General features: G+C 39.3%; 1 protein-coding gene and 4 gene segments (V, D, J or C); 2 read left to right on the plus strand and 3 right to left on the minus strand.

Annotated features, from left to right (window-relative positions):
* The window catches only part of LOC121523659, a 189612-nt gene extending 178681 nt beyond the window's left edge, over positions 1 to 10931 (minus strand). The window contains exons 1-2 of the C gene segment in view: positions 10895 to 10931; positions 5320 to 5322 (exon numbers count right to left, since the gene is read on the minus strand).
* Positions 931 to 5259, minus strand: LOC121523593 (zinc finger protein 501-like). Its single transcript, XM_041808528.1, has 2 exons — positions 5134 to 5259; positions 931 to 2713 (listed from the first exon to the last, which is right to left on the minus strand). The coding sequence occupies exons 1-2, from the start codon at positions 5156 to 5158 to the stop codon at positions 1332 to 1334; spliced, it is 1407 nt and encodes a 468-aa protein (XP_041664462.1). The 5' UTR covers positions 5159 to 5259; the 3' UTR covers positions 931 to 1331.
* LOC121523657 lies at positions 5648 to 6273 on the plus strand. The segment is given in 2 exon segments: positions 5648 to 5858; positions 5966 to 6273. Coding segments are annotated over 2 exon segments (360 nt in total).
* Positions 7602 to 8208, plus strand: LOC121523472. The segment is given in 2 exon segments: positions 7602 to 7769; positions 7877 to 8208. Coding segments are annotated over 2 exon segments (384 nt in total).
* Positions 9272 to 10552, minus strand: LOC121523658. The segment is given in 2 exon segments: positions 9272 to 9771; positions 10517 to 10552. Coding segments are annotated over 2 exon segments (336 nt in total).
* Positions 10932 to 12211: the final 1280 nt, after the last annotated feature.

Below are 12211 nucleotides of genomic sequence, written 5' to 3' on the forward strand. Positions count from 1 at the left end.
AGCTGGTTCTCTGAGGAAAAAATAAAACAAACCTGATAGATCCTGAAAATCTGACATTTTACACAAATCCAAAAGTCAATAACGGAGAGGGAAAAAAATATTTAAACAAATTAGTGGGACCATTCTGCTCCTTCAGGACGCTTGATTATCCAAACGCGCTAACTATAGCCGGCGAAAAAGAAATACTTTCGTAACCCGGAAAGAAAAAAATAACACTTCCGGTGTATTCCTGGGGCCTTCAGGATAAAAGTAAAGCGTAAACAGCCGTCCTCTTACACACTTACTCACAAATAATCCGCTAAAACAACTCATTCCACCTTTTACTCGCACATAATTTTTTCCTTTTTTGAATACTCGGCAGACAGACAGTCAAATGAGATTCAGGAAGCAGATAAAAACTAATACGATGAAAAAGCCTATCAATAAAGCTGTCATGAGGAGGGAGAAAAACTGTTGGTTTCCAGAGAGGCCCATAGACTGTGGAGAGTATTAAATGACCTCTTAGTGACATAATCTGTTTGGTCATGTTGAGGCAATTACCATGCTGTCTACTAACTTTCATGAAACCTTCTAACAGACAAAAAGATGGTCTTAGTCCTCCTGACACACAGTTCATCACTTTTCCAGCTCCAGTAGGATAAAAGAAACTGTCACATGATTATAGACAGTAACTGCTGTAAGGATCCAAGATCAGCCATGCCCCTGATTATGCAGAACTCATCCTTTTTCCTATTTGTCCACTGACCATGCAACAGAGGTTTTAGTGGTGGAACGAACTTCTATGCAAACAAAGATTGGTGTCACAGTGAAGAAGTCATGCTGCCCTTTCTTAACAGACTATTCAAGAACTGCAAATAATTTTATTTACAATGTTTTATTTGTTATTTTTTTCTGGTCTGTATTTATTTTCCCATGTCAGGCCTGTACTACTATGTACCATTTAGCGCACATGGCTGACTATATTACAGACTTGAAAAAACATACATCCAGATTCCCTGCTAATCATTCTTGGAAATAGGAGAGGCAAAGGAAATAACACCCACTATTTGCCAAAAACAGTTACCAAACAAAGTCCCCCATCACAATAACACTGCAATACAGTTTTTAGGACTCCTAATGCTCTTTCCCATGCGGCTTGAGACTCTGATCATAGTTCATCTTATCCCGACCTCCACGTAGAAATGTACAATCTACAAAGCACACAGAGAAGCTGAGTGATTTGTCAACAGTATCATATTGCTGACAAGAAAGTCATCATAAGAGTTTTCAGCTGGGTATGCTGTAGTCTCTTGTATTGCCTTACTGGCTTGTTCTGAACCTCCACAGTCCTTTCATTCAGCTCCTGTTTCCTCTGTTTTACTCTCCATTTGGTTTTGACAAGGCTTTGAAACCTGTCCACAAACACACTTGTGTGTCTTTAACTGAAAATACCAAGCAAATCTTTGGTCACAAATATCGCAGCGGAACAGTTTCTCCCCTTTGTGATGTGCCATGTGACATTTCAGATCATACTTATATCTGAAACTTTTACCACACTCAGAACATGGGAAGGGTTTCTCTGTAGTGTGAACTAACATATGTCGGGAGAGACTTCCATTTTGAGTGAATCTTTTACCACAATCAAAGCAGCAGAAGGGTTTTTCTCCCGTGTGAATTCTCATGTGCTCTACAAAATGACTTGTCTGGTTAAATTTTTTACCACACTCAGAGCAACTAAAGCGTTGCTCTCCTCTGTGATTTTCCATGTGTATTGTAAGACTATACTTTGAGTTAAATCTTCTACCACACTCAGGGCATTTGAATGGTTTCTCTTCTTTATGTACTTTCATGTGTGTGATCAGTATCCTTTTCCGGTTAAACCTTTTTTCACACACAAAGCAGCTGAAGGGTTTCTCTCCTGTGTGAATGCTCATATGATCTGCCATGTAAGCCTTTCGATTAAAACTTTTACCACACTCAGAGCAGCTGTATTTTTTAACTCTAGTGTGAACTAACATATGTTGGCTCAGTGTTCCACTTCTTGTAAAACTTTTATCACACTCAGGGCAGTTGAAAGGTTTGTCCCCTGTGTGAGTTCTCAAATGACCCGTCAGATGACTTTTGTTTTTATATTTTTTGCCACATGCAGAACAGCTGAAGGGTTTCTCTCCAGTATGAGTTCTCATATGTTCTGTCAGATGACTTTTAGATTTAAATTTTTTACTACATTTCGAGCAGCTATTTGAATTCCTATCAGTCTTTACCCTCTTGTCTGTAATGTTTTTTACACAATTTAAACTTGATGGATGTTTTCTGGTCTCCATCCAGTCATCACTGTCATCAGTGTCAGGTTCAGAGGAGTCTTCAATCTTGACCTCAATCTCTGGTTGTAAAACTTTCTCTAGATCTGAGCTTCTGGCTTGCTCTGATCCTCCACAGTCCTTTCCAACACCCCCTGTTTCCATCAGTTCATTTTGCATTTGATGAAGCTGTGAAAATTGAGATTCCTCGTCATTATCATCATCACTCTTCAAAGGGACAGGAGTGAAGGGCAACTTAATGATTTCAGCCTCCACTTGTCCCTGAAGCTGCTCTCCCTCCTCCTGACTGATCCATTGTTCCTCCTGCTCCTCTTTAATGTGTGAAGGCTCACTGTCCTCGTGACAAGGACTGGGACTCCTCTCCTTCTCATCAGGAAGCTCTTCTTTACTCACCAACAGCTGCTGGACATCACCTAGAAGTATTCAGGTTAAAAACATAGGAGTAGAGAAAATTATTCCCTCCCTAAAAATCATCCCAATTTGTAAGTCAATTAATCACTTAACATTGTTAGGCACCACATCATAAAACAAGTTATCCCAGAACAATTACAAAAAGAGAATGTCTAGATCAATTCTTCTATAATCAAATATCTTATTCTGGTTTGTACTCTCTGTTATTTGCCACTGAAAAAAGCAACACAATTTGCACTTACAAAACTCTATGTCAGAGTTGTTGGCAATACTGGGACCTTACAGAGATGATCCTGTAAGGCCCCAGTATTGGTCGGGTATTGACGATCCTCCACACAACAGATCATAACAGTCCTCATTGCTCGATGCCTTGTCACATGCTGACAGAGCTAGTGCTACAATTTTTATTTTCTTATTTAAAAATTCAGTTGAATGTTTGCCTCATATAACAAATGCATATCAGTTCCAAATACTGATTATCAGTCACACTCACATGCTCTAATAATAATACTAATAATCGTTTGAACCTTGCTTTGTGGAAACAGTCAAATATTTCATGGACCGCAGCGCCCACCTGGTGTGTCGCAGACTCAAGTTAAAGTTAGAACATTTATGATGGCAGGAATGGTAGTCCTACTCCATGCCTGTCTACTAGGACAGAGGTTGTCAACGTTGGGGTCAAGAACCCATCAGGGTGTGTGTGACACAGAAAGGGGGTCTCCAGATGCCTTAAAAAAAAAAAACTAAGGACAATTTTGAATTACACTGTTGCCACTTTACACCAATTTTGCCAAATTTTAACCAGGTTTCATCACTTTTCCCCACCAATTTTAACATATTTTTGCAACTTAAATAACATTTTTTTTGTCCATTTTAAACCTGTTTTTGCCACTCTTAAATCAAATCTTGCATCTTTCTGTCTATTGTTGGCTCTGTTGACACATTATTGCCACTATTACTCCCTTTTACAATTTTTAAGCCACATTTCACAATTTGATATGCCCATTTTTGCCAGTTTCTGACTATCTCTGCCTTTGCTGGCCCTTTTTTGCCAGTTTATATCAATTTTCATCCCATTTCACCACTTTTCCACCTATTTTTGCCACTTTAATGCCATTTCAGCCACTTTTGAATGCCTTTTACCACTTAATATGCCCATTTTTGCCAATTGAACCCATTTTTGCCATTTTTTGGTTATTTTTTTGGCATTTCTAACCCATTTCTGCTACTTTTAAAATCTAATTTCAGTACCTTTGCCACCATTATAGCCATAATCAACTCAACTTAGCTATTTAGGCTGTAACATATTCTAATTCTGTTTTTAACTAAAATATTTACATTTTTAAGAGGGCTACTTACTACACAAATTAATTTAAATTAGTTTCTTTGATAAGAGTGGTTATTACTCAGGTAAAATATAAAATACCATACCATCTTTACAATGGACCATGATTTTGCTGGCCCCCATAAAGCTCTCCCATGTTTCCCCCTTATGTGCGGCCTTGTCTGCACATGACTATTCTTGAATGTGCATGGTTACGTTCAACCACCTTTAAGTACAGTGGGGGTCCCCGGTCTCTGGCACCTTTATTTTGGGAGGTCAAGGGCTGAAAAGGTTGAGAACCACTGTACTAGGAGAGGGTTTCTACCTTTACTGGAGATGAGCCACAGAACTAAGGAGACATCTGGAGGACAAGTTCTTCACAGACACAGGTCTGAGAAGTTCTCAGAATAAACTGTAATGCATTACTGTTTGAAGTAACCCAAGATCATTAGTTTGATGTCACAAGTTTAAATCAATTTCATTTTTCAACCATATGATTGTGTTTATGGACATCAGTCCTTAATGCTTAATGCTGACCTGCTCTGCTGAACAATTAACGCCAGCTGTGCTAACAAAACAAAACAGGCATAAGTAGCCACCCAACAGAGGAGGTCCCATAATAATGAAATGAAAGAAGGGAGCTATAAGAGCTCCTCTCAACAGAGCTCGTATGTCTGTCACAGGAGAATGAAAATATCCGATTTTCAATTGGATCACAACATATGCTTTAGTTTACATGAGTTTATCAATTGGTTAACGTCTTAGTGTGCGGAAACAATAAACAATATCGATTATATTGCAAAACTTGCAGAAGCTGGCACTTTCAGGCCACGGGGAAATGTAATATAATAAGAGACAAGTACCGTCATTTACTATACTAAAGTAAAATGACTTTCTTCAGAGGAAGTGCTATCAGACACGTTATCACATCCACAACAATCGACAAATGAGAGCTGAAGTCCAGAAAAGGAAATGATATTTCTATCAGTTGCTAGCTGTAGCTAACACTGCTCAGTGTGTATGAACGTTAGCTAAAGGCTCATCTCCCTATAACATTTACAATAAAAACACGTTTACGGAAGGAGAAAGAAAACAAACCTGAAAGATCCCAAAACCCGGACATTTTAAACACATTTATAGAACCAAAAAAGAAAAAGAAAAGTTAACTCTGACAACTTTTTAAAGGATTACTCTGCTCCTACAGGATGCTGGCGCATCCAAACATGCAAAAGGCGCTGTGCAGGAAATGGGCTACTCTTCATGTCCCGGAAACAAAAACACCACTTCCTATATCTATATGGCCTTCAAAATAAAAGAAGAGCTTTAGCTTACCCGCCTTGAAAACAGTTTATGAAATGACTAAATAAAAATAATCCATTGCATCACAACACATTTTCCATATTTTAAAAGTATTCGAGGGAGCCCTGTCAGGCTGAACCTCGTGAATCGGCGAGCTAGAGATGAAGTTCAATGGTAGACTGAAATTTGTTCAGCAGGTGGCAGCAAAGAAGCATTTACATCACTTGGATGAAACTGGCCTCAAAGGTAGGTGTTCTTCACTGTTCTTGTTTGATTTGCAAATTGAATTTCAAATAATTTTTATCTCTGTAGGAGTGAGTCAGATCATTTCCATGTAGAGCCACTTTGCATCAGCAGCTCCATGCTCCAGTGCTCTGGGAGAGTTTATAGTCCTGACACTTGAACACTGGATGACTGACAGCTGTCCTTCATCACAACACAACACACACAAATCCTCCTCCTTATCACAAACATGACCCTGATCTGCGTCTTCATCTGGACTCTCCTCTGCTGCTGCTTCACAGGTAAAGTCCAGACAATCAAACTCCTCTCCTCTATCAACATCTGTCCCTCTGAAATGAAGGCCACAAAAGCATGATGCTGCTTTGTGTTTTTGTCTCTGTATCCTCAGAGTCCAGAGGACAGGTCACAGTGACTCAGCCTGCAGCAGTGAGCTCTGCTCTGGGAGCCTCCGTCACCATCCCATGCAGAGTCAGTCAGAATGTTCATGGCAATAACCATTTAGCCTGGTACCAACAGAAAGATGGAGGGACTCCTAAACTTCTCTTTTACCATGCAAACACTCGAGCAACAGGAACTCCAGGTCGTTTTTCAGGCAGTGGATCACACTCTGACTTCACTCTGACCATCAGTGGAGTCCAGACTGAAGATGCAGCAGTTTACTACTGTCAGAGTGTACATGTTATCAACAGTCAGTAGGTCGGCACACAGTGAAAAAGCATGGTACAAAAACCTCCCTCAGTCAGACTGAACAGAAACTGAACTGACTGCTGCAGCTGGAAGTTTCTGCAGAAACTGACACACTTCACGGAGAACACACTTTCACACACAAAAAGCTGTTTGTTTCATTGACACCCTAAGTCCATGTTTCAACTGCAACACAATTGGTTAATTATAATGACACAAGACACACAGTGAACATGTAGAAAAAAGAGAAATCATAACAAATGCAGTCAAGATGGTGCCTTTTGCCGTGTCTTTAAAGTTTCCACAGGCTCCACAGTGTCTGTGTGCAGTGACATCCAAAGTCAGAAAGTTTAAAGCCTCAAAAGCTCTTTGATTTGAATTTATAATTTATCACATTTATCCTTGATTTTCTTGATGTATTACGGAGATGGTGATACAAAATCTGTAAAGGTGGTTTTGATGATTCAGGACCTGGATTATTCAGCATCACTACTGTTATATTTGTAAGAGGATGTCATGAACAGTGAACACAATCTTAATGGTTAAAAGTGAGTGACTCTCTTTACCTAAGCTTGATATAGGAAAAAAAACTGCTTAAATTAAAATGTGAATCCTTAAAGTTTTCAAACTAGAGGAAAATACCAGAAATGAATCAAAGACATCCTTTTCAGATCAAGTCATAAGGCCTCATCAAAGCTGAGAAACATTTAGCACATTTAAAGGAGATGACAAAATAGAAACAGTGGAAATTTCAGTAAAATAAATAGATGAGCAACAATGTTTCCCATTATGCTGATGATATACGTTACACGTTTCAACCCCCATCGTCTGTTGTTTAAAATTGATAGAGCCTGCAGTGTTAAAAAACAATTTTTCTTCTCTGTCATTTTACACGCATAAAAAGTTGATTGCAATCTTTAGATGTCATTTCAACAAAACTGAAATGATCAAAGTTAATTCTCTCACAGGCATTAATGAAAATGTAATGAAGCAGAATCTATTGTCCTGGTGTCAGTGCTTACAATGAAAGAATTATAATGAATTGTTAAAGGAGCTCAAAGACATAACAATTCTGAAAATGTTGAGGATTTTATCATTTACAAATGAGAGAGATGAGAGAGACTCAAGTAACTGGACATTGCTGAAAGACATGAAAAAAGCTCTGAAAAACAGCACACTAGAAACGTGTGAAATATCTGAATGCCAGCAGGCAAATTGGCCTGAAAGTCCCCTGACAGTCACACAAGGAAGGACTGAGATCCTGACTGGATCATTAGAGTAAGCCAGATCCCTGTTTGAGTCAATGGGACATTTTCATGTTGAGTCACTTTGCATCAGCAGCTCCATGCTCCAGTGCTCTGGGAGAGTTTATAGTCCTGACACTTGAACACTGGATGACTGACAGCTGTCCTTCATCACAACACAACACACACAAATCCTCCTCCTTATCACAAACATGACTCTGATCTGCGTCCTCATCTGGACTCTCCTCTGCTGCTGCTTCACAGGTAAAGTCCAGACAATCAAACTCCTCTCCTCTATCAACATCTGTCCCTCTGAAATGAAGGCCACAAAACCATGATGCTGCTTTGTGTTTTTGTCTCTGTATCCTCAGAGTCCAGAGGACAGGTCACAGTGACTCAGCCTGCAGCAGTGAGCTCTGCACAGGGAGTCTCTGTCACCATCCCATGCAGAGTCAGTCAGACTGTTGAAAGCTGTAGCAATCGTCACTGTTTCGCCTGGTACCAAGAGAAGGATGGAGGAATTGCTAAGCTCCTCATCCAGTTTGTTAGCAGTCGAGCAACAGAAACTCCAGATCGTTTTTCAGGCAGTGGATCAAACTCTGACTTCACACTGACCATCAGTGGAGTCCAGGCTGAAGATGCAGCAGTTTACTACTGTATGAGTCGTCATGTTATCAACAGTCAGTGTGTGTACACACAGTGAAAAAGCGTGGTACAAAAACCTCCCTCAGTCAGACTGAACAGAAACTGAACTGACTGCTGCAGCTGGAAATTTCTGCACAGGCTGACACTCTTCACTGAAAACACACTGTCAGACACAAAAAGCTGTTTCTTTCAGTAACACCACAATTCCCTCTATTTTAAACATCATATTTCTTTCAATTAAAAAATGTACATCTTTTTAAGGCTGCTTGAATGTGATAAATGGCAAATCCTGCTGACATACAGTACTGTACAGAATTTTACTATATAGCACATCTCAACACATATAGATTCATCTAAAATATCTAAAACACATCTAACTACACAAGGCATGATGGGAAAACTCCACAACCCAGGTATCAAATAGCAGTATGCTGTGCTTGCATTGATTGACTCTCTACAGAGCTGGACTAACACTGATAGCATTAACTGTGTAAACTAACTCAAACACAGAAGGCCATTTCACTCAGAATGGAGTTAAAAGGAGACTTTGGAGCTTAAAATTAACTCTGAAATGTTTGACCCTGACAATTCTACACTTCAAGTTTTGTTTTGGTGGATGTGGTGAGAAAGGACAGCTGATGGCACTGTCTGGGTGGGGAGTGGGGTTGCTGGTCCTGCTGAGGATGTCCCAAGGACCCGGCAACCGCTGGTGGTCTGTGGGTGTAGTACCAGGGAAATGGCCTGGGCAAAAAACAGGATGTGCCACATCAGGCTTGTGATGAATCCTTAGGACTCTACATGCCTGAAATGTAAGGATGTGACTGTACATAAGGAAAGAATGAATGAATCTTCTCTTTTATCATCTTTTAATTTTCCATCCAAAATTATATTTTTATTCTGACTAAATATCAGATGTTGTTATGCAGATGATGCACTAATTTTGATTTCAATCCTGAAAATTCAAACATGTTTTTAAACTTTAAGGAAAAGAAAACTAAATGTTGATTGGCAACAAATGAACATAACAATCATTTTCAAGAAATGAAATTCAACAAATCCTTCCTTCCTGTTCTGAATGTTTGATAAACGTCAAAGACTGAAAGTGAGCAGGCATGCTGTGATACACGAGAAAAAAACCTTTATTGTTTAAAAACAAGCATGGAATACATCAGGAAGAGAAAGAAAATTCATATGCTGAAATGTGCAATGCACAATGAGAAACATGAATCAGAAATAAGGAGAGGAAGACTGAGAGCAGTATCAAAGTAAAACCAGCAGCAGAGTCTCAGTGAGTCAGATCAGAACTGGGTACACTGGTCTCTCCTCAGAGTCTCTGTGACTGGAGTCTGGGAGCCCTGGGTGGCCTCACAGGTCACAGAGCCCACCTTCCTCCACTGGTCTACAGAGATCCTCAGGGTGCTGCTCCAGCTGTAGAGATTGTCCTTCTCCAGCACCGCAGGGCTCCTGCTCTCCTCCCAGCTGATGCTGCTGCCGACCACCTTCCAGGCCAGACTCCAGCCTGAGGGGAAGCCCTTGTTGGCCAGGCACATGAGCGTGGCTGTGCCCTGCTGCAGCTCCTCAGAGGAGGGGGGCAGCACCGTCAGGGTGGGAGGCACATCACCTAGGAGACACCAATCAGCTTAGAGGACAGGGAGCACACAGCAGCCAATCAAACACTTGGACAGCTTGAATGTCTGACAGTTGATTTTCTTTTTTTAGGACTTTCTGTCAGATGTTTTTTCTGCTCCACCAGTCACTCACTCACACATTGTTTCACTTCCCTTTAAGAAGCCTCTCATGCACATCAGCACAGAGACCATCATCACACTGAGAGCTTCAACAGAGATCAGACTACGCTCAAGATTAGAATACAACAATCATTCAAAAATGACGAAGCCTTAAAAAACCTAAAAATATTTTAGATTAGAAAAACAATCAAGTCATAAATGTTTGTCTTATGAATGAAAATCTTAGAAACTGATCAGAGCAATTTTGATCTTACAAGAAAATGGCATTATAAGATCAGAGATCTTGTACTTTTTCAAAAACTGCTGTTTATCTTCACTGTGTTAAATTTGACAGAAAAAACAAATCTTAAATATCTTTTTAATATTGTCGTCATTGTGATTATTCTCTTGCCACAAACATATATATTTTTTTGAATAAACTTGAAGCTGTGTAAGAAATGTTTAAAGAAATGTTTAGTAAAGCTGATCTGAGTAAACCTCCACGGTGATTGAGGACAAGTTAAAGACATAAAATTTAAGGAGTTAGAATTACACACAAATATTACACACATAAAAACAAGACAAAGTAACAAATTAAACATTTTAGCACACTAAAAGATATAGAGTTTACACAGAAACTTACTTCCAACATCCAGTCTGGTTCCTCCACCGAACGTGTACCACAGTGATACAAACTCATTGAGCCGTCGTACAAAAACCTCTGAGAGTACAGAGTCACAGCTCTCAGATTTTAACACTCAACTAAAAATACCAGAGACCTAGATGCCACTTTAACCATACAGTAACACTAATCAATTTTTTAACAAATAATCGTTCCAAATTAAAATTCTGATTTAAATTAAATACAAATTCTGTCAAATACCTAGAATTTCCTTACAGAAACAAATAAGATAAAGTGGAAGGCTCAGTTTTCCAAATTCTATTCCTACATTTGGAAAAAAACAAAACAAATAAAAACAAGTAAGAAATAATGAAAAAGTGAAATATTTGACTCACTTCCAACATCCAGTCTGGTTCCTCCACCAAAAGTCCACCACAGTGATACAAACTCATTGAGCTGTCGTACAAAACCCTCTGACAGTAGAGAGACACGGCTCTCTGACTTTAACACAAACAAACTGACTCAAATAAGTTAGCTTTCACTCATGTTATCTCTGCTCTTTTTTTATTACACCATATTTTTTAATCATGAATGTTCCTTTATTACCAGTTATCTTCTCATTTGGAAATTTGAAAGTTTTCCAAATCTCAGACTTGCATCGGGATGTGTCTGTTGTGTAAAAAAACAACAATCTAACTTTCTAGGTCTTTTGCTGATTCTATAGAAATCCAGAACCATCAAGGCCTAGCAGTGATTTTTTGAGCATCCAAAGCAAAAACATCTGCTCTAGACTGCTAAAAAGTGTACTTTTTGGGACAAAAAAACCCCTCCCTCCTTTTCACAAGGCTGGCTATAGGCCCACTCCTGTTTAATAAGTATATCCCTTTGAGGAGCTGGTAAATTCTACACAGAGATTTTGAAAACATGGGTCAGTATGGATGTTAAACTCAAGAATTTGAATGATGACAGAGAAGAATGATCTAAAAAAGTGGTAATTAAACTGTATGTTATGGTTAAATATCTGACTAATTTTCAGTCGACATCAGTATATAATCAGGGCCAAGGCCTACATGACACACCCGTGTGAACCTCAATGCAAACAAGCTTGATTTTGAATTTGTGATGTACGTCAATTCTTATGTACTGTATGTCTTACAAGGTTTTTATACAATTTGAAATCAGACAAATCTATACTAAGAATACTAAAATAAAAGTACAGGAGCAGATCTATGAGGAGCTGGACCTGGACACTGATCAGATGTAATGGAGGTAGCTGGGGTGGAGGAGAGTTGTAGGGCTCACACTGAATCAGAACTGAAAATATGAGAGCAGCATGATGATTGGAAATGAGAGGTTGTGACAGAAAGTGATTGGCTCAGAATTTAACTGAGTAGATGCCCACACCAGCAGATTATCAGAGCAGGAAAACTGAGCAGGGTAAGAGAGACATGTGCATGAGTGATTACTAATGAATGAAAGGATGAATGAAAATGAAACAGTATTTCTGCTTCAACTTCTGGTAGACACAAGAAAATGTTGCATGTGCACCAGAAACGTAGAGAATTGTTTTTCAGCCCATGTCTCTTAAGGGGCTCCATACATTCCTGTGGCCTTGGGGCTTAGTTAGTGAATCAATAGAGAAAGACTGAACCTACTTTTTAACAGGGGGCTGCTGTAACAATAAAACATATTTGAATGTTTAAAGAGAATCA

This window comes from Cheilinus undulatus, linkage group 16 (assembly GCF_018320785.1).
Source record: "Cheilinus undulatus linkage group 16, ASM1832078v1, whole genome shotgun sequence".
In the NCBI taxonomy this organism is placed as follows: Eukaryota; Metazoa; Chordata; class Actinopteri; order Labriformes; family Labridae; genus Cheilinus; species Cheilinus undulatus.

Bases quoted from the DNA above. Each gene is read 5' to 3' on its own strand.
- LOC121523593 (XM_041808528.1), bottom strand. From the start codon at position 5,158: ATGTCCGGGTTTTGGGATCTTTCAG. The intron at 2,714-5,133 runs GTTTGTTTTCTT...GAATACTTCTAG, and splicing joins CGGGTTTTGGGATCTTTCAG to GTGATGTCCAGCAGCTGTTG.